The 22,456-nt window shown below is 39.5% G+C and overlaps 4 protein-coding genes across 4 annotated transcripts; all 4 read left to right on the top strand.

Annotated features, from left to right (window-relative positions):
* The first annotated feature begins 1,175 nt into the window (after positions 1-1,175).
* On the top strand, positions 1,176-3,774 carry hoxd12a (homeobox D12a). The gene is made up of 2 exons (XM_040028072.1): positions 1,176-1,786; positions 2,257-3,774. Exons 1-2 carry the CDS (start codon positions 1,237-1,239, stop codon positions 2,493-2,495), a joined length of 789 nt encoding a protein of 262 aa, XP_039884006.1. The 5' UTR covers positions 1,176-1,236; the 3' UTR covers positions 2,496-3,774.
* A 3,185-nt stretch (positions 3,775-6,959) lies between these two features.
* Positions 6,960-11,355, top strand: hoxd11a (homeobox D11a). Its single transcript, XM_040028069.1, has 2 exons — positions 6,960-8,029; positions 8,662-11,355. The coding sequence occupies exons 1-2, from the start codon at positions 7,429-7,431 to the stop codon at positions 8,895-8,897; spliced, it is 837 nt and encodes a 278-aa protein (XP_039884003.1). The 5' UTR covers positions 6,960-7,428; the 3' UTR covers positions 8,898-11,355.
* Positions 11,356-11,432: 77 nt separating this feature from the next.
* On the top strand, positions 11,433-15,186 carry hoxd10a (homeobox D10a). The gene is made up of 2 exons (XM_040028071.1): positions 11,433-13,670; positions 14,437-15,186. Exons 1-2 carry the CDS (start codon positions 12,923-12,925, stop codon positions 14,709-14,711), a joined length of 1,023 nt encoding a protein of 340 aa, XP_039884005.1. The 5' UTR covers positions 11,433-12,922; the 3' UTR covers positions 14,712-15,186.
* Positions 15,187-16,777: 1,591 nt separating this feature from the next.
* Positions 16,778-20,256, top strand: hoxd9a (homeobox D9a). The gene is made up of 2 exons (XM_040028068.1): positions 16,778-17,412; positions 17,912-20,256. Exons 1-2 carry the CDS (start codon positions 16,845-16,847, stop codon positions 18,154-18,156), a joined length of 813 nt encoding a protein of 270 aa, XP_039884002.1. The 5' UTR covers positions 16,778-16,844; the 3' UTR covers positions 18,157-20,256.
* Positions 20,257-22,456: the final 2,200 nt, after the last annotated feature.

Raw genomic sequence — 22,456 nt, 5'->3', positions numbered from 1 at the left:
CACAACAGTACATTCCCACATATCCCAACAGTGCGATCATAAATAAATACGGAAAACTACAAACAAAACTGAGGTTGTTCTAAATTTAGCCAAGCACCTGATATTACCAGAACAAATGTGGTACAAAATGATAGCAGACGGAAGTATTTTCCATTTTATGTAAAGGTACTAACATTTTACAAGAATCTCAGTGTTATTTTGGCAAGTTGGGTTACAGCGTAGCACATTTTACACAGAGATGACGGCACCAATATTCTATAGTGAGTTTCATATGTGGCTTTATGGTGATCTTTAACTGGTGTGTTCAGATCTACCTACCTCAAGTTTCTTGAGCAAGTTTTGTCAAATAAATAAATAAATAGATAGACAGATAAATACAAATAATAAAAATAATAGACAAAAATACTTCTCTAAAAGTCAGTGGGAATTTTCAATCATGCGTAACTTTATTTCTGTGCTTAGACCTTGGCTCTTTACCAGCGCAAATAAAGGGTATTTTGCAGGCATTACGAGGAAACCAGGGCTACAATCAAATATCAAATACAATGCCCTGCGTGCACTAAAGGTATGTGCCCCTTTATGTCCGTTTATCCTGATATAGTGGCATTGTGTATAAATACAGCACGCCAGGCAGGACGAATTCGTACTTCTTGTCTGCACAATTTAAGGTTTTTGCGTGCAATTTCAGTGAAAAGGTAGTTAAAATTATGGTCAGGGTTACTGGGCAAAACGCAAAGTTAGTATCTATCTATCTATCTATCTATCTATCTATCTATCTATCTATCTATCTATCTATCTATCTATCTATCTATCTATCTATCTATCTATCTAGCATTTCAGTGCTTCCATGTGCACATGCTACTGCATGAGTCAGCCCACCACACAATCAACTTGTTATCCTTGATATGTGCTTCACGGTGGCATCCCAAGTGCTCATGTTCTGTTCAGCAGCCGCTCGTGGCACTGAAATCATCGTCTAAAATCATATTTCTAAGTTTTTTTTCTGAGTAATTGCAAAGATTAAATGGTTGGTTGGAACCATTTCATTGCCCACCCGCCCAATACCAAAACATTTCCTCAAGGACTATTTTGCTTTGCTGTATTGGAAGCAAGGGTGGGGGCGGAACAACATAGTTTACATATCACGTGACACTGTATTAACAAATCAACAATTACCTTCCCTTTATTCTTCAGGAGTTGCTAAAACGCTTGCAAGAAGCGTTTGAGGAAAGCTCCATGGAAATGTGTGAGCGGAATCCTTTAAATCCCGGCTATGTTGGTTCTCTGTTAAATTTTGCTCCCCCTGAGTCGTTGTATTTCTCCAACTTGCGCGGTAATGGAGCCCATATACCCGGGCTGCATCAGCTCCCTTACAATAGGAGAGAGGTGTGCACGCTCCCGTGGACTTCCTCAAGTTCGTGCGCGTCTGGGCCAGCGGCACCACCACAGAGCCGCGCCTTCGGAGGCTACTGTCCGCCGTTTTTGTCCAATTCAGTGTCTTTAAACACAAACTCCTCGAGCGGCCACGTCAAGACGCATTTGGAGGAGTCTCCTCGATGCTTTCAGGACACAAGCCAAAAAACAGAGGAGTCTGGCAGTCAAGATGAAGTTTACGCCGGGGATCACGGGGTCCGTTACTCAGCTCTGGACAACCGGTCTCACGGTTCTGCGGCACAGCTTGATCCGGATTCAGCAGGTCCACTGAACGTGAACGGCCCCAAACAGGAGGAGAATCCCATTCACACGTTATCCAGTAACCCATGCTCCAGGACGACTTTTGCTCAAGGTTAAGTAGTTACATAATTCTTCAGGCCAGATTCCTTATTTTATCAGCAGTGCTGGCTATTTTACTATAAAACCACACATTTGCAACAATATGGGCATGACCTATGCTTCTGTGTGGCCACTGTGTGGTTCTGTGGCTATAACTAATCTCCTATAAGGTTATTACAACAGGAATGCATACATGTGGCTATGATTTTATTTATTTTTTTGGTCCATGTATACTATTTAAAATGTCCCATAATAACCTTGTAGAGTCCTTTGTATGTGTGAGTCATTCTAATTTCAGGTCTTTTTTTTCCCATAAGCGCCGCAGATGTGGTTCCTTTTTCTTATGATCTTAATAAAATATGTAAGACGTTAGCCACGCTATAAGCAGCGCATTTGGGACCACTTATTTTCCTTCGCCTTATTTAACTGTGGCTGAAGGTGCTGTTAAAGTTTAAATCTTGTTTGCGCCTCTACTCTCTTCAGGTGCCCCGTGGTGCTCGTCGCAAGTGAAAACAAGAAAAAAGAGAAAGCCCTACTCGAAGCTGCAGCTAGCTGAACTTGAGAATGAATTTATGATGAACGAGTTCATTAACAGACAGAAACGCAAGGAGCTGTCAGACAGACTTGACCTTAGCGACCAGCAGGTGAAAATCTGGTTTCAGAATCGGAGGATGAAGAAGAAACGACTGATGATGCGCGAGCAAGCTTTCTCTGCATACTGATGACCTTTGGCCTTGATCCTGAGCATCGCATCAATAATGTAACGTTCTGCGTCCGCACTCCATGTTGCTAAATTGATTCCTCCAGTTGTGTTGGAGGAGTCACTGACTGGAATAATTTCCTATGTTCTTTTTTTTTTTCTTTTCTCGTATGAATGAATCTCAACATTTATCAGCTGCACAGGTGGGAAAGGTGGGTGGACGGAATTGGTGGGCCGGGTTTCGTGTCTACAGTCGTGTCTGTCGTTAGGTCTGGGCGACTAAAGCACTTTGGTGAAGGTCATGGAAATACATTTGTTTTAGTTTAATTTAAACGCGCAGCTTCTGTTACGTTATATATTATACCTTCATCAAAAAGTTCCAGCATATTTGTAGTATAGCCTAACAAATACAAAAAATAAATTTGCATTGGTGACTGAGACTGAGTAGATTTTTACGCATGCTGGGTCACTTTTGGCTTTAAGATTCTCCAAATGCGCCGTAGGCCACAGCTTCCAAACTGGTCTTAGCCGGCGGATGATAATCAGTCTATAAGCCCACTTGTTTCTCATCCAGCGCAAATATGAGACCAGCTTAAACGGAAATGTGGAACCATTTGTTTTTGTGTCTTTTGTATGACGGCCTTTGCATGTAGTGCAGCCTTATTGTAGAAGGCAACAGTCAAGTTCACGTTTACGATGTGTAAAACATTAGCAATAGTCAACACTGCAAAATATATCTCATGATTGCATGCCCATCCCCTAATTGCTGTTATTTAATCAAATGTCTGAATTATCCACCTTTTTTTTTTTTGTGTAAATCTGTTTAAAGAAGTAATGCGAAACTACTTTTCGCAGCGTATTTGGCGCTAGGAAGTGTTTACGTTTGAAGCCCGCAAAAAAAGAAAAAGAAAAGAAAAAAGGTTTGTGGATGTGAAACAGTCTGATGGTGTCAAAACGCATAATATATGTTGTAAATTAAATGTTTATCTTTTTTTGTTGTTGTTGCTAGACCTCTGTATTGTCACAAAAAACGCACATATGTGTGATCTCAAGGTCGCATCAAAGTCATTCTAAAGCGGAAGATTTACATTTTTTGAAAATAAATACGCAGTTATAGTTTATTCCAAGCTGGATTTGACTTATTTAATAGCAATTTCAGAACGCATGGTGTTGGTAAGTATAATATGAAGTTATACAAGCTTTTTTTAAAAAAATAAAATAAAATCAAGGTAAATTGGTTTTGTACTGTGGATGCACCTGGAGATGAATGCATTTGTAAATAAAGATCCTTTAAAAAAGAATCGTGACCAAGTTATTTTGCATCATGATAGATATTTCATATTTATTAGGAATGATATTGGAAAGAAAATGTAACTAAAGACTTCACGCTTGTGCCGTTCACCGTTATTCATATAGCTTCGCTCCAGAGCTGATATTTAGCGTATAACCGAGCACGGATCTGCACCTCTTCCACGCTGCGTCACATAGGTTTTAAAACTAAAGTCAGCGTCGTTTGTTTAGGAAATCTCAAAGCCTGCAGATGTAAAAGAACCATGAGAGGGCTGCCTTATGCGAGCGTAAGCTTTCTCTAGAAATAAATTGTATCTCTATAAAATGTCTGTAGCATGGAGGAATATTTTTCTTTTATATCTGCACCTTTAACAGGCTATTATCTCTCTGCTCTCCAGCACTCACTTTAAATTGAAACCCCTCCATTCTGCATTTGGCTTTGGCATTTTATATGCGTAATTCCTCTGCACAGTGGATAACCCAGCAGCATTTCTCACCCACAAGAAAATCTCTGCATGCCAGTTGGAGGTTATTGCGGCTGTAACTAAATGAAATGGATGTAAATCAATATCTGAGCGACATCAAGTGAACTTTCTGCACCAGACAAGTCCATCCGTGCTCATTAGTGGTGCATGTGATATGGCCAAATCTAGCTCTGTCACTGTTTTCATTCACCAAAACTCTTCGCTGGTGTTTCCACGGCGGACCTGCAGGTCACAAGTGGTCGGGGGTAATTTCAAACGAAGAGAGAGCGCGACTCTGGAGGAACGACCAGCCATCAGCAGAGCAGCACACGCGACATTACGGGAGAGTGAATCTATAAATGGTTCCCCTCGTTACATCATTATCACGTCATCATCACCGCATCACTGCAACTATTATGTTTCTGTTAAACTGCAGTCATAAGTTCAAGGAAGTCTGAATAACATTTTAGAGGTATAGTAATTTGTAATGAAACATAAAGATTTTTTCCCTCTCCTTACAGAGTTTCTGGGACTTTGGCATACTTTCAAACCACTGCAATTCATTCTTTTTGCCCTCACTGTTTTGGGGGCCTGTTGTGTGGTGCTTAGAAGCTTAACAGCCAGTTCTCCTTCCACAGAGTATTTCAGACGCCTGCAGTGGGTTTTCTGTGCGTCTCAGACATTGTTTGCTGCTTTATTGGTTTACTGCCTGGCTGCGTCACATAGCTAAGGCTTCCTTTAGATAGTTGGGGTGCCAAAAACAAAGTTAAGGTCAAGTTAGTAGACTGGGTTTCTATTTCTCACAATATCAGAAAAAAAGTCTTATGGAAGTTAGCTTTCGTGTGTCTATTTCAGCAATTGTGTTTCAAGTGGAACCTTTTAATGTTTTGCTTAATGTCACACGCCTTAATTAAACAAGCTGGACAACACGACGTTTAACCTTTTTGTAAATGCTTGGAACTTCAAAGCATCTCGTCTGCAGCCTGATTTGATATCTGAAATTTTAAGCTTAATACAGTCTTACACATTGCAACCTTTCCATGTAAATGCATGCATGAATTTCAAAGTTAAAACCTATAGAACTCGATATGACACAAACACTTGCAGAATATAACCGCTAATGATAATAATACTAGCGATAGAAACACCAGAAGGATATTTTAAGATGTCTCACAGCAAATAAATAATAGAAGACGGCCAAAAAAGACAACCTAAAGCACACAAAACACCAAATTATAGCAACAACTCGTCTTAACTTAAAGTAAACCATTAGTCTCATACCGCTATCAACTTTTCACTGCAATTTTTTAAATTAATTAAATAATTAAGTTATTTATTCATGTGATAGTTACATAGATACAGATGTTTTGACCTCCTAACGCTGTGGAATATAGATGGAAGTAGTTTACTTTGGAACATTTTGGCCTAATTTTGGAAAATATCTTCTAACTGGCTAAAAAGGGATTATTATGAAATGTAGTTAGATTGGATACAGAACAGGACCAACGAGCTCGACTTTAGCCCCAGATGATATTAAAGTTGTCTTTAAGCGAACACCACATTATGTTTGAAGCCCGACAACCGATTAACCTTTAAAAACAATATAACCCCACAGAGAAATATGAACTACATTTTCCCTGCACACACACACACACACACACACACACACACACACACACACACACACACACACACACACACATATATATATATATATATATATGTATGTATGTATGTATGTATAAAAATAACTAGCCCAGTGCCTGATGCAGTTTCACAACTACAATAAAAAAAAAAACTACATTAAGTGGAGTCATTTAAAATAAAATAAAATAAAAATCGCCAGGTAATAAGTTAAAAATACAGAAAGAGATGAAACAATAAAGTTATTAATACTTACATAGACAAAAAATTATTGGAGGAAATTTCATTTATATGAGAGATCCGTTCATCAGTGGTATAAGTTCGTTTTCTCCACCAAGAAGGAGGAAAACACTGCAAGCATGGCTGCCCACGGGCAGTAAAATGATTTGGCTGCAGAGGCTTGTTGGTGAAAAAGGCTTGGTGGACATCAGCTACACCACAGACGGTCAAAGTCAGTTGTTTTGGACTTGGCAATGCTGGATGTGCTTACCGATTTGTGCTTGCGCTTGACTTATGTTTCTGTGGAAACCATAATCAACATTTCTGTGTTTGCAGTAACATTCCATGGGGTTGTTTACTTGTCTGTTTTCAAGTGCATCCATCTGTACTTAATATTGGGGATTTTTTTTTTTGTTTTTTGTTTTAATCAACAGGACCATTTAATGGGCAGATATTTCTAAACAACGAGTTTTAAAAATGGACTCTGCAATGTAACTGGGGTGTAATATATACAATAACCTATTGCAGTCCAGTCTTGTCGTGGTCTTTTATTTCTTTGTGAAGCCTCAGCTTTTTGTCACCATGGTGAAGGCCAAGAAGCTTGTCAGTGAAACTGAATTCAAATGATTTCCTTCTGGCGTTTCTGTATGTATTTAACTCTACTCAAACCACCATGGTGCACAGTGATTATGCGCAATGAGCCTTAAATGTATTTGCATAAAATCTGACTTGGTGAATCACATATTCCACAGGCTGCTACTTCTTCTTCTTTTTCTTTTTTTCAGCGCGAGTAGGTACGGTAGCCTTGTTGCCATGCCATTTAAGCTTTGCATTGAGGTTAACGTTAATATTTCCGCTAACTGTTGCCACAAACATATAAAGCCAAAATTTACTGACGCCATCACTGCGTATGACCGTCATTACACATCATTACAAGATGAGGATGATGTTGCAGCAAAGCTTTTAATTAAATATTCCAGCGATGGTTCACACATTTCTTCTTTTTTTTTTTTTTCGTGAGCTATAGGGCAAGAAGGCTGGAGAGGAGTTGCCTCTGCAGCCAGAGAGCCAATGGAGTCTCTTGCATGCGCTCACATGAGTTTTTCCGGACAGTTTTTAATGACTGATATTGATGTATGGTAATTTCTTAGCTGGATCACATGACACAATTACCTCAAGAATCGATCAAGATGTATTGCAGGTCTGCCTACGTTTCCGATTTTTTCTCCCTGGCGGGGTCTTTCCACATGCCTGTGGTGCTATAGATGGACAAAGTTTAACACAGCAAAGCTGCCAATTCTTTTCCTCTGTTGCAGAGAGGAAAACTGAAGAGGAGATATGACGGAATATGATGATCGCAGCTGTGCGTCAAATATGTTTTTACCGAGCTGCACTTATTACGTTTCGTCGCCCGATTTTACATCAGTCTCCTCCTTTCTACCCCAGACGACTTCGTGTCAGATTAATTTCCCCTATTCTTCCAACATAGCTCAAGTCCAACCTGTTCGAGAAGTCGCTTTCAGGGATTACGGACTGGACCATCCCAAATGGCACTACAGGGGCAATTACGCGTCTTACTACTCAACGGACGAGATAATGCACCGGGACTTAATCCAGTCCTCCAGCAGCAGGGCGGATGTGATATTCAAAAACGAGTCCTTGTATGGCCACCACGGAGGAACAGGCTCGCCTTGCAATTTCTTTACCAGCGTGGGTCGAAATGGGGTTCTTCCCCAGGGCTTCGACCAGTTTTTTGACACTCCTAACTTGGACAAGCCCAACGCGGAGCTCCCCAAACAAAAGACAGACTATAACGTTCCGGGTGATGCTGCGAATAACAATCAGGCTGTGACCAAAGTAGAACAACACAAAGCTGATCAAACCGGGAACGTCGACGAGGACTCGTCCTCCAATTGCAGCGACAAGATCAACCAGCAAAGTAAGTCAGTAAGGATATACTCCTATGTGTGTTAGACGTAAGATGAACAGTCCAGACTTTAGAGGGTCTGGACTGCGCCATTTCCACCGCCGTGACCGTGCAGGGTTATATGCTTCTTTATAAGCATGCAAAAGCTTTTATATCCCAATAAGATTTACTTTACGGTTGTAAAGGTATTTACAATGGGAGACCGTTAAGTAACCATACTTAAAGGCCTCCTTGTGTCCAATAATAATACCTTGTTGCCAGGTTTGATTTGTTTTGATAGGACATTAGAGGAATTTTTTTGTGACTCTATATAATTTATATTTTAGTGCTGTGCAGATATAGAAATACAGTGAGGAAATGCAGACTGGGATGTAATGGAAAGTAACCAAACACCAACATGTAGATGATCATTTGCGCAATATTGACTAATTTTCACGGGAATACCTGTGTTGGTTATTTCAGTCTACGCTCATGTGTGTGTGTGTGTGTGTGTGTCTGTGTGAGTGTGTGTGTGTGGATGAGGAAGTTTTTTTTCAGAAATAAAGAAGTAAATCTATTAATCTGCTCTCTTTGCTATATTTCACATTTGGGAATTTTGGCATTTGATGTAAAATCTGGGAAAACTTTTTTTTTGTCTTCCACAGGTTCATCAACCAAGTCCAGGAAGAAGAGGTGTCCCTACACCAAATACCAAATCCGAGAACTTGAACGAGAGTTTTTCTTCAATGTGTACATTAACAAAGAGAAGCGGCTCCAGCTGTCCAGGATGTTAAACCTGACAGATCGGCAAGTGAAGATTTGGTTTCAGAACAGAAGAATGAAAGAGAAAAAGCTAAACCGCGACCGTCTACAGTATTTCACTGGGAATCCTTTGTTCTGATACCTGGCATATCACACACAGACACACTCACACACGGGGGGAAAATCGCAAACACTTTTCCAAGTGGCTTCGTTGTCAGCTGTGATTAACAGTTGATTTCACAAAAATCTGGCTTTAAAAAATTAAGTTGCCAATATTTTGTATCATTAGAATTTTTGCACCAACTCTTGCGTTTATTTGTATTCTCATATTTTTGCGTTATCGGTAGCAGAAATTTCCGCAAATTGCGAGCTGTGCTTTGAAATAATTTATATTAAATATATGTAGGCTTCTTTCTTCTCTGAATGTATATTTGTAAGGCGCATGCAATGCAAATTGTGGTGTGAATAAAAGTACGAAAATAAATATGCTGTCACGAAACCGATCACAAGGAAGTTTTACAAAAAACTAAACTAAACTAAAAAAAACTTTACATCAGGAAAGATTTCGGAATAATTTAGGCGCTTGCAGTACTGTAATGTCCCGTTATTTCCTTTGCTTTGAAACACTTGATTGTTTACTAAACCTTGAACCGTCTAGACACTATAATAAAAGTAGCTGTAAATGTCTAAATAGGGGGCTATTGGACTTTGGTGTCCCAACCCCCAGACCACATGAGGACTGATTCTCCTTCCTGTCTTAAAGTACTTTAACTCCAGGCTAGAAATGCTTTGAGAATTTCTGCGCATCGTTTCCATATTTAGCTCATGCTGGCATATTGGGGCACTTGCAACTAAAGAAATGGAAGACAATGGAAAATATTGTAACCAGGCCGGTCTTCTAGAAGGATAAGTATTTCTTTTTCATGTTTCTCTCCTTTTGCAGTATTATAAATTGGATATATGTTTCTTTGATGGCTCTGAATCTGCGAAGAAGAAAGAAGGGCAAAGTGATCTTATAGCACGAAATTTGTACGATCTTCCTTGTGTAGGTAAGGCGATTCCATCTTTGTGGAGCTTCACCATACACGAACCATCAAGCTGCCTCTGCAAAAAGTGAAAAAAAAATTGAATTCCATAAAAATATAAGGTGCTGTATATCCTTCTTTCCCTTTTTTGTAACCAGTAGGGGGGACGAATTAAATAAATGCACCAATTTCGGACAAAACAGCCGCTTTATTGATAATTCATTTGTTAAAAGATAGGCGATCGCTCATTTATGCAACAAAAATTACTCCCATTTTTTTAGTGTCAGAAAAAGAAAACCTCTATAGATTGATTTTTGCTAATTTAGTACCACCTGGGTTACATTTACCGTTTTCCTCCCCAAAAGGATATTAGAAAACTGAGGTTTCATTAAGCATTTAGAAGGGTGCTCAGCTTGTCCTGCAGTGCAATTGCATTACCAACTGTGAGGGGCGTTTCACTTCAATTCTCAATGTAGCCACAAGAGGGCACTCTCAGTTTTTACAGCCATGCAGTCAATTTAACATCAACCCCACATGAAAGCCTGTCAGTGAGGGAATAATCAGTTCAGCAAGCTGTTTGTTTACATTTCTATTTTACTTATTACTTCTTCCAGTCCACTAAATTCAGCATGGTTTGCATGGTGCTGTTCTTTTATTTAAAAACTCATTCCCTTCAAAGTATTTCATCCTCTTTTTTAATGAACTGATAAAAAAACACCGACAAAAAGAGAGCCTTGAGTTTCCTTAAAGAAAATAAGAACACTGTTAATCAGAGAGCGCATTACATTTTGCTAAATGCTTCTCTGAAGGGATGAAATTCCTCATGAGTGTCTTGAAAACAGCAAACACAATTTCAAATAATTGTCATGCGTATGGAAATGACACCAGGAATTTAATTCTGTTCCGTTTCTTTGTTTGTGATCCGCATCATAAAGGCTTAGACCTTTACCTGAGGGCCGCATGGGCCTGAAGCCCAGTAATATCTCATGTTTATGCTAAAAGGAGCAGTGAATATTGACCCACATTTGCTATATATGTATTTCTGTTCAAATATATATATGTATATGTAACATATATATGTAACGTTTGTTTCGTTTATTTTCATTGTCAAATTCTCGTCTATTTGAGTCTAGCTATTTACTTTGAAAAAAGGTACAGGTACTCCGAATAAAGACCGAGTATTGTCGCAGTTTTTAAGCTTTCTTGTTTTGCTTGTAACTAAAATCAGGCAGTATTTTTTTTCTTGTTTTTAGATTTTTTCTTCGTTTTTTAATTTTACGCGCTCTACTCCAATGTTTTAAATACAAGTGAATCTCTTGTTATTTTCTTTAAATTATCACTGTTAATATTTCCACTGTTAACAAGACTAATAATGACAGCAATGATGTCAACGAGTGTACGTATCCTTCGGACCATTTGACTTAAAAATATATTTTGGATCAATGTGATGTAAAAAATGTTGATTTTGCCTGAAGAGCATACTGGCTTCCAAATGAGTTTTTTTTTTTATTGTATGTTAAAATGTTATCTTTGCAACATTATTGGAAACATGATAATTAAAAAAGAGAAAAAAATATATATCCATTATCATTTGCCTCATTTAACTGTTGTAAAGCTTTATTTAAATAGCTATAACTGCTGCATATGGTATTCTAGGTTTTTCTTTTTTGACAATCCCGTTTGCATAGCACACGTGTTTGTTTACAGCCAACTATAAATATCGAAGAGCCTTAAAGAGAGCCAAACGGACGTTACACATCTTCTCTTACACACTGTATAATTATTTCAAGCTTGTGCCATTACTATCAAACACATAAGGATTCCCAGTGTTACACTTTTTTGTAAAGGCCGTTAGAGTCAGTGGCAATTACTGGCATGACCTCTGATTTGTGATCATGAATAATTTCGTGGACAGTGTTTTTTTCCTCTCTAGTTTAACAGGCAGTACACGTTTGCCTTCCTTACGAGCGAAAACACTGAGGTATTTAGAGAATACTGTGACTGAGCACAGCCACGGTCAAGCAAGTCATTTTGAACTCTGCTTCTGAGCGTCAAATACGTAGTTAAACGAAAGCACAGATATGATAATCCTGGAGAAATAGCTTCATGGATTAAGTGTGAAGTGTGTAATAACGACTGAGAAAGCTCTAACGTTGACCTTCACGTTTTTACCAGTCTGTGAGTTCAATTTGTTAAAGGTGTGTGTCCACCTTTCACATCATCTTATGGATCTTCTGGGTATGTTAAAAGCTGATATCTTCCAGGAAACGGGGAAATCGTTTCCTCTTTAATAGAGAGATTCTGTGCACCTTAATTAAAAAAAAAAAATCATCAATAATAAGCCTTTCATAAATTGTCAAATCATAATGAAAAAAGACCAAAATTTAAATAGATGAAAGGAGAAAGCGTTACATTTATACTTAGTTTATTCTTTTGTTACATATTTAATACAAATATAATCGAGACATATGCTGCATATGTTTAAAAATATATGCAGGGAAAGCACTCTTAATGATTACAGCGGGTGACGTGTGAAAGGTTAAATAAAAATAGCCTTGCATTATAACCAGCAGAGCTGCTACATTTTTTCCAAATAGTCTGCAGTTGTCGCCTATGCGCCATGCAGGCACCCCCACCCCCTCCCCATACACCTACACACACGCACACCTACACACACACACACACTCTCTCTCGAGAATGTCTTCCACACAAAGAGACACGCATATTCTTCAAGTTGGTGCACTGATAAACACTTAAACACTTCACAGCGCGTCTGTCGTTATAAATCTGAGACTAGATTGAAGGCGAGCAGTTTTTGTTGGGATTCAAATGGTCCTTTCGACGCATTTCTTTCAAATTCGCGAATAAGTCTTCAAGTCCCGCGATGCCCGGTGGAAACGTGCGCGACTCTCTGCAAAAACCAATTTCAAGTCCGTGTTGTAGGTGTCGCTGTTGACCACGTCTGCATCCGCAGTGCGAGTGTGTGCAGAGAGAGGAGGCTGCGTCTCAAGGCCATTTTCAAATCTCATTGGTGGGCTTGTCATGTGGTTGGGAGGCATCCTGACTTACAGATTGTTTTTCCTAGATATGTCAGCTTACAAAGGACATCTCTCTCCTCCTAAGAACTTAAATTCAAAAAATGTCCTTCTCCAGTAGCTCTCCTGTGGCAAATACATTTTTAGTGGACTCTTTAATTGGTGCTTGCAGGACGGACAGCTTTTACTCCAACAGCAACATGTACATGCCGTCTGGCTCAGAAATGGGAACTTACGGAATGCAAACCTGTGGACTCCTGCCGTCTTTCGGCAAAAGAGGGGAGGTCAACCACCAAAATATGGGCATGAACGTCCACTCGTACATACCTCAGATAGATAACTGGACTGATCCGAGCAGACCCTGCAGAATAGAGCCTCCCAATCAGATGTCAAACTGTACATTTTCACAGAGCATAAAGGAAGAGAGTAATTGCTGCATGTACTCCGATAAGAGAGTACAAAAAGTCAACTCTTCAGAAGTCCCCGCATATTCTAACGTTATTCCTGAATCGTGTCCGGTCGATGGTCCCGAGATCCCGGTTCCCGGCTATTTCAGACTGAGCCAAACTTATGCGAACGGGAAGCATCAGGAAAACTACTGCCATGAAGCACCGAGTCCAAACGCGACACTGATGCAGCTCAGCCGGGTCACCCCGAAACCGCAGCCCTCGTCGGCATCTTCTAATTTCTCGGAGGTGGATAAAAAAATTGAGGACGCTTCGCAAAACCCGGAAACCGCAAGAACGCCGGTCCCCGTAGAAAGCCCGGATCCCAAGTCCGGCTCGGAGGAGAAAAACTGCTCAGTGGAAGCGCCTGTGTCCAGTCCTGAGCTGCTACAGAAGGAAGGGAAAGGTGGGTTGGCTGTAATGAAAGCTTTTATCTCGTGGCGCGGTGCTGAGAAGGCTCCAGCATCATAAAACCAAGTATAAAACACAAACAACCCTAAAGTCGTAATGTTTAATGAGAGTCTTTCTCAGGTTGCACTGATAGGCAACAGAGAACGGTTTTACCATGCAGCATGAAGCCTATGTCCCCCTGTTCTTTGGATATTTAAAGTATATGCATATTTTTTTTAATGCATAATCTTGTGTTATGTGAGCATATTGCACAGCTTTCATAAATTGAAGCGTTAAATCAAGCTCCACTGATTAATTCTAACATCTGTTTGGCAAATGTGTGAACTTTTAAGTTTTGGAAAAAGATGAAAAATGATGAGGAGAAATCTCACCCTAACTCCAATCCAGTTTTGACAATTTGCAAAATTAGTAAAATATGTCAAATTCCTTATGAAATCTTACACGATTCATATTAATTCACCATTTAAATCAGGATTTACAGAAAAAAAAACCAGGCCATATACACACGTATTCCTCGTGTGCGGGTTGATCATTTGGGGTTTCATTTCATTTTTGTTTTATTAGTGATGGCATGTGAGTGACTAATAACAACCCATGCATTTTATTTATTCAGGGAAATGTTGTGCGTTATTTCCCAGAGGTGAAATCCAAAGCAACTGATGAGCTTTTTGTTCGAGAGGACGCTCAGTGCGTCGCTAAAAGAATAAAAAATAAATAAATAAAAAATAAAACTCTGATCTCTCTGATTTGAATCCCTGCAGACTGCAAGAGTGACACTCTCACAAACAACTGGCTGACAGCAAAAAGTGGGAGAAAGAAAAGGTGCCCCTACACAAAGCACCAAACCCTGGAGCTGGAGAAAGAGTTTCTCTTCAATATGTACCTGACCCGAGAGCGCCGCCTAGAGATCAGCAGGAGCGTTAACCTGACCGACAGGCAGGTCAAGATCTGGTTTCAGAACCGCAGGATGAAGTTGAAGAAAATGAACAGGGAAAACCGCATCCGTGAACTGACCTCAAATCTCACCTTTTCGTGAGGCTGCATGTGTTAGCTGTCTTTCCTCCTCCTCGTCCTTCACATATTAGTTTGATGCTTCGCTGGCATCGGACATTTATCTCAAAATCAACAAAACTGTGACTGTATTTGCCAATCTTAGTATTTTTTTATTTGTATTATTATTATTATTTTGCGTGGCGTCCTGTATTTGTTTTGTTTCATCACAGGGTAACACTTTGTGGTCTTAAATTATTGGAGGGTGCTTCTCTTCTACTAAAAAGACATGGGTATCCGACCGAGCTGTGGAAAAGGTTACTCTATTTCAGTCATGAAAGCACATTTATTGTCGTCTAGTGTAACATTTGTTTAAGAGTAAGTGCAAGCCGTGTGCTCGATAGTGAAATGTTTCTATGGGCTTTAAAGTGATGGAAAAAATACAGAACAAAACAATGTCAATCTGTGAATTTATTGCATGTTTGTGGCATGTATCTTGCAATAAATATATTGTCAAAGGATCTTGTTTTAGATTTGTCCGTGCTACACGGTCTCTGCTCGGCAAATAGCCTGCCTCAGTTTTAGCAGCACTGTGAGTATCCGAAATTAATTTGCACTGACGCAAGCATTGTTTTCCTTCAAAAAACAGTCCCATTCCGAGCAGGAAAAGGCAAGAAAAAGAACAATTTCCTCCAAGCTTGTTGCACAAAACAGCAGGCAAAACAGTGTGAATGCGTCCCTCATTTGTATTTCCAGTTTCGCCAAACGTTTGTAATTATGCCGCAACTTCATCTGAAGACGAGCCGAAACAGTTTGTTTGTAGACTTCCAACACTTTTAATCTAATCTTCTTAAATTCAGAAAATATATTCTCACGCTCATTTACGCGTAGGCTACTCGAGGAAGGCAAATTCTGGCTAAAAACGACTTAAAAATAAAATCTAAGTAAAATTAGTATGAATAACAAGATAGAATTCCTTTAAAGTCTATTTGGATGCAAAAGAAAAAGCTCAGCAAAAGCATGCGAAGATGGCTGGTTGTGTAATGGAATAAAGTTGGTTTAGCTTTTGCGTGCAGGCCTGTTTATAATTAAACTCACTGCCTATAAGGATTAGAGGACGGAGTAAATTACTTTCGGCTCTCCCTTTCTTCGTGGCGAAATCAGCCTTCATTTTCATCTACAAAATAACTTCGTGTGGCCTTCTTAGCTTGCCACAAATCTTTTTCAAGCGTCTGATAACGTAACACAATTTCTGATCCCCTCCTCAGATTTGACCTAGTTCTTATCTCCAAGTGTTCACTGAAGGTCGAGACATTCTGCCTTACCCAGTGCGAGAAAATGACATAGTGAAAAAAGTAGGTAAAAAAGTAGAAGAAGAAACATGGCAAGATGTGCAGGCTATTAGTGCTAAATTACACCTTTCAGAGAGCAATACACACATGGACTCCTCCAAGTCTTTTTTTTTATTGACGGCATGTATAATCACACGCACCTCGTAAAACATTTATTGATACATTATTACTCTCCTTTCAATGAATATAATAATTTCACGACTGCTGCTGTTTCCGCCTCAACTTAAAAAATTAAACCAACTCAGAAAATACGTTTCCTTGCCAAAATATTAACAATGGATACACCGCACTGTGAGCTGAAATGGCGTCTTTTTTATTTTACAACATGTTATTACATCTATTTTACGAGGACTCTGTAAGTCCATAAACCATTTTACTGGGATTGAGGGTATCGGGACAGGACGATATTAGAAGAGCTTTTTCCCCCTTGAAGGATTAAGACAGAAGGAATCCGTGTTTTTGGACGCCGTGTGTGCTTTTTGGTGGAAATGTTTCTTACTCCTTTAAAAACAGAACAACAGACTGTAGGTTTTGTTGAAACATCCCCACATCTTCATTAAAAAAAGGGGCATTTTATTTGAGCGTTAGTTTTCTCCCACTAGTCACATCAGAATGGGCTTTTTATTATTTGAGAAATGAAAAGCTAAATTAAACCTGACGAAAAAAAAAAAGGGGGGGGGGGGGAGCAAGGGCAGGATTGATTTACTCGCTGTATTGGTAAATATGACCACGTGATCCATGTAACCAATCCCTGTAGATGCGGGCCAGCAAAAATACTATGATTGTTCATAAAGGGAAGCTTCCCGTAACAGTGCAACCCTTATTATATGAGTAGGAAGCCATCAAAAATGTCTTCCAGTGGCACTCTCAGTAACTGCTATGTGGACGCTATAATGGGGCAGGAGCCGGAGGATGTGTACGGTGCTCGCTTTATTCAGGCTCCACACGCGATGACCCCGAGGCCGTCAGGTGCTGGGGACAACGCAGACTTTTCCTCGTGTAATTTTGCACCGAAATCCGCTGTTTTCTCGCCGTCCTGGTCCTCAGTTCATCCTCAGGGGATTTATCATCCATATGTGCACCACCACCACCATCAGTCCCATCTGCCTGCGTCGGACGGGAGATACGTTAGCGTCCGACCGTGGATGGACCCCATTTCGAACCACGTTTCGTTCGCCGGATACCCCTCCAGCAGTCGGTCGTACGGGACAAAGCCAGAGGTCTTGCCAGCTAAATCTTCAGATTGTGACACGTTGGAAGCGGAGGCTCGGCCGCTCGCTGGCGAATTCACGTGTGGAGTATCGGAGTGTCCAGAAAAAGCAACCAAAGAACACAGTGGAAGTGAGCTTTCGAGCCACAGCGAACCCAAAGAGGAAAAACAAAAACTTGACCCAAGTAAGTAAACGAAATAGCCGGTGCTGATTTACAACTTTAAGAACTGTATGAGCCGGGTGTGTAAAACTGGAGGTTTTACTAACCTATAAAAGTGTCTCGTACTATACTGTTGCTCCGAAAGGGGAGAACCCGCCCTACAAGGGTTATTGCAGGGATCCTAATGTTTTTCATGTCACGGGACACCCGAAATAGATACACAACTTAATATTTCGATAAGACTGCATCTAAGGAGACTTTATACCTAAGTACATATCTGATTTATTCTCCTCTCTTGGTGCACGGGGGCAATCAGTACAAACAGGAAATCATGTAATCGAAATAGTCCTCTTTGGACATAACAAGCAACAGTTCTCATTTTCTTTTGCTTCAATGAAACCGACCGCAAGTCTCTGAGCCTCATTTCGGGAAAAACAATGGCTACAGTTTATTAAAGGTTGCATAAAAAGGGGGAAAAAAACAAACAACTAATCATATGTGTATTTACTTTATGTGCTTTTAGGTAACCCTGCAGCAAATTGGATTCACGCACGCTCGACGAGAAAGAAGCGATGTCCCTACACAAAATATCAGACTTTAGAGCTAGAGAAGGAGTTCCTCTACAACATGTATTTGACAAGAGACCGGCGCTATGAAGTCGCTCGCATACTCAGTTTAACGGAGAGACAAGTGAAGATCTGGTTCCAGAACAGGAGGATGAAAATGAAGAAGATGAACAGAGAGAGGAACGGCAAGGAGCAGCTATAAGTCCGGTGCTGGTGCCGTTTCACACATTCTGACGTTTGTACCAAGGAAGCCATGTGAACAATTATAATGATTTTTGATAGGAGCCTCCTTAGCCATTTTATTTTTTTTAATCTTATTATTATTATTATTTTTTAAACATTTATTAAGTGTCAGCGTTCTGGGGTTATTTGGCCAAATATGCATCACACGTGCAAAAAATTTGCCTTGATGAGACCCACAGAGGATTTGTCGAACAATGTTTCAAGCCAACTGAAAGTTTTACGCAACAAAGTGGGATGTTTACGCAGCAGGAAACATGTATGTGTATTGCTGTTATTTGGAGTTGTATATATATATAAATATAAATATAAAAAGAATTCAGAGCAACTACTTCGACTGCTGTCTATGTCACTACACACACGGGACGCAGTTTCAGTAAAGCGAGAATTTACCCAGTTTTAACGACATTTTGCTTAAAATCTTTGTTTTTAAAACCTCCTAAATTATTTTTTAAGCTTTCATACAGTTCATGACAAGGTGCCATGTTTGGGAAAGGGAAAAAAAACTCCCTTTAGTCTAAATCAAAAATAAATGCATAAAGATTTTATCCTTTATTCGTATTTTTGACATGTTGACTTTAGCACCTTGTTCTTTAATTTATTTGTATTAGACCAAAGCATATCCCCTAAGGCCTTACTTATCCAAATGCGGTTTATCGAGGCCATGTAACATAATAGAGAACAGCACTATTTAACATAATATTCAATATGTAATGGCTGGATGTTCTTATTAGCAGCCCACATATTAAAATTCTATTAACCCCCCACTAAATATTATTTAAAACATCTTTTAAAATAACTTTAAAAAACGGAAGATTTTAGTGTTTTTTTGAAAAGTAGTGCTCCAAGTCGTAAAATGTTTGCTATTGGGAGAGGTGTTGCGGCGAATTTCCAATTTATGGTCCAACTTGTACGAACAATTACTTTAAAGCAGGAAGAACCGCGGTCCAATAAAGCTATAGAAATGGCTAGACGTCTGGCCTAAATTACTTTATGGGCCTGGCCAGTAATTACGCTCTCCTTTGAAAAACCCTTTTTCCTGGGTGTTTGCGTCTGTTGCTGACAAACAGAGTGTAGACACTTTTCCATGGGGTGTCTGGTCGATGAATTGTTTTAGAGGAAATCACCCCCACCTTAATGGTCACGTGTATTCATCAATTGCACTTCCCACCGATGGGAAAAAAAAACTTAACTTTGACTGCTGTGTGGTGCAGTCTTATCTTCTGATGGGACTGTGTACTGAAATGGTCAAGAAGAGCACGTGTCTTAATTGTACTTTACGGGCAGGAGCTATCACGCTTTGTTTTTCTTTGTTCTTAAACTTGAAAACACCTTCAGTGGAACTTGTTGATTAAAACAGGAATCCAGAAAGTTGCAGATCTAAAAGCAATCTGTTTACCTTTACTGGAGCTTCAGGGCCCCTGGAAAGAATACCGGGAGCGCTAGAGGGCGATGTTGTCCTTTAAGTCTCAGCTAAAGCAGCCTATTCACAGCTGGAACACGTAGACAAGGCAAGGGCCATACCATTGTCCATGTTTTTACTGATTTATATCATAAACGTCTTATGCCCCGATGAACGTGTGTGAAGAAGAGCGCGCTACTTTTAACAGTTCCAAAACCTGAAAGCCCCATTTTTCTAATCGGTTATTGCAGCACCCTTATACTGATTTTGAAATCTCCTGACAGCTCCCAGGCCCCATATTTCAGCAATATGTCACACATTTGCACAAAGGAGAAGCCAAATTTAATCGTTAGAAGGCTTTCTGAAGGCAGAAGCAGACCCAGCCCACCGTGTAAATGCAGAGAAAATAACAACAGAGACACTGATCTTTCACAGATGGTTTTTTTCCTTTAAAGGGCATGTCTCTGAGCCTCGTCGTTTTATTATTATTAGCCTGCTATTGTTATTGTTAAATAACCAGCGAAGTAGCCTGTCGTTTTTAGACTGTCCCACAGTGTCCTGCTTGTTGTGATACTATTAATAATATTACTAATACTTAAAATGTAAACTGTAGTGCTGTCTGTTTCACAAAGCTCACATTAAAACAAGTAATTACAGTTTAAAAATGGCGTCAAGTCACTGACAATAAAACACACCAAGTACACTCAGATTTAGCTTTCTTTTTATATATAAATCCAAGTTGTTTTGCTTTATTTTTACACCTTACACTCATTTCGTGAAATAAAATGCAGCTTATCCTTCTTCTGCTGGTTGTGCGTTTTAGCGCAGTTATGGAGCCATAAAGAGATGTTGCAGCACATACTGCTGTGAGCAGATAGAGTAAGCATCACTTTAGTAATCACTATTGAAACGGCTGAACACACGTTCAACTTGGTTGTTGTTTTTTCTTTTTTTGAGACTACACTGTTTACACACACGAGGAATGGATCGAACTCTGTCTCTGCAAAGGAAGCTGCTTACCCTTTAAATAATACGAATAGTTAGAGACCGTACTGGCTCAATTACTGGTTCAAAGGAGAATAATAGACCTAGAAGGAGCATGGGAGTAACATTTTAGTACGTCTGTCCGTCTGACGTTATTGTGTACAGTCACTACAGCAGGACAAAAACAGCAGAACAGGCCTGCTTTCATCAGATTATATCTATCTATCTATATCTCTCTCTCTCTCTCTCTCTCTCTCTCTCTCTCTATATATATATATATATATATATATATATATATATATATCTGTGTGTGTGTGTGTGTGTGTGTGTGTGTGTGTGTGTGTGTGTGTGTGTGTGTGTGTGTGTGTACATACTGTGAACAGAGACAGCTTTTTAGTGAGCACTGCGCTGCATGCAGACTTTTCCCGTATTAATGTTATGCGTGTAGGCCAAGATACTCTGGGAAATGTAACATTAAAAAAAAGAGTAAAACGTAAAGTGATAACTTTATTAGAAAAAAACAACGTAAGACACATAATACACCTTGTTATTTTATTTTATTTTATTTTATTTTATTTTATTTTATTTTATTTTATTTTATTGTTGGGAGAACTGTGTGCACATTAAACAACGAAGAAAAGAAGAAGACGAAAAGAAAACAAATGTGATGTATGAGTTTTAAAGTTCGCTTGTCAGGAATGCATTTTAATGTCTCCTCTCCCCCACTCGTCCCAATATAATTTTAGATTTTTAAAAAGTTTTTTTTATTGATGTATTGTTATAAATATGCTTATGAATTTAACCGCTTTTGTTTTCTTGTTTGTTTTCGAAACAAGCATAAAATATGACTATATATTCTAGATCCTATTCAACAGAACCTGGACGTTACACGGTGTTTCTATGAGAATAGAGCTGCGGATGAATATAGAATGACAATGCGGAGGAACACTAAATGACACTTCTCCAAAAGCGAATGAAACACTGCGGTTTGATAAAAGTGTGGGTAGGCAGCCTCTGGCTGATCAGGAGTAATGTGACGAGGAATTTGTAGCTCAGAATGGGTCACAAAGACAGATAGAGTCAGTGTGCTTGGCAAATAATGACACAAATTTGCCTGTAAGCATTAACTTAGTTCACCACCCTTTTTAATCTTTAGTTTCTTGAAGGCAGACTTTGACATGATTCCAGGATCTGAATTTATGTCTCTGAGAAAATCAGTGTCGGCCTATCAATAAGCATGCAGCACTAAACCTGTCAGTGAAAGCCACTTGGCAAAAGAAGGAGAAAAAGAAGAAGAAGAAAACGATTTTTAAAATTTGCAAAGCCCTAATTGTCGTTTGCAGAATAACTGATATGTGATTGATTCATTTATATAAATGTATATTATGTGGCATGCCGAAACGCTTAAAGTCGTGCAACAAGATATATGTTGGGCGCAAACAAAGAGGCGCCGACATACAGTGAAAAAATGACATTGATATGCCCCATATGTGTGTGTGTGTGTGTGTGTGTGTGTGTGTGTGTGTGTGTGTGTGTGTGTGTGTGTCTGTGTGTGTGTCTGTGTGTGTGCCTGCATAGATAGATAGATAGATAGATAGATAGATAGATAGATAGGTTAAAAGTACAGTAAAAATGCATCAGTCTATTTCCCTCCAAAAGAAAGGCCTTCAAGTATAGTCTACATTACAATAACGTCATAGTCGCAATGCAATGTGATTTAACAAATTCTGAGGTCTTGCATCTTTCTCCTTCTTTCACAGGGACACACGCGGGGAGAGAGAAAGGAAAGGGAGCTATAAGACAGGAAACCAGAGCCATTGCTCGGGCTAGCCTAACTATAAATCGCACAATGCTTTCTCTGGCGTGCCACCAGATG

Source organism: Simochromis diagramma, unplaced genomic scaffold, assembly GCF_900408965.1.
Source record: "Simochromis diagramma unplaced genomic scaffold, fSimDia1.1 OVJJ01000343.1, whole genome shotgun sequence".
NCBI lineage: Eukaryota > Metazoa > Chordata > Actinopteri > Cichliformes > Cichlidae > Simochromis > Simochromis diagramma.
The sequence above is the reverse complement of the archived record's forward strand: the minus strand, read 5'-3'. Positions and strand labels throughout refer to the sequence as shown.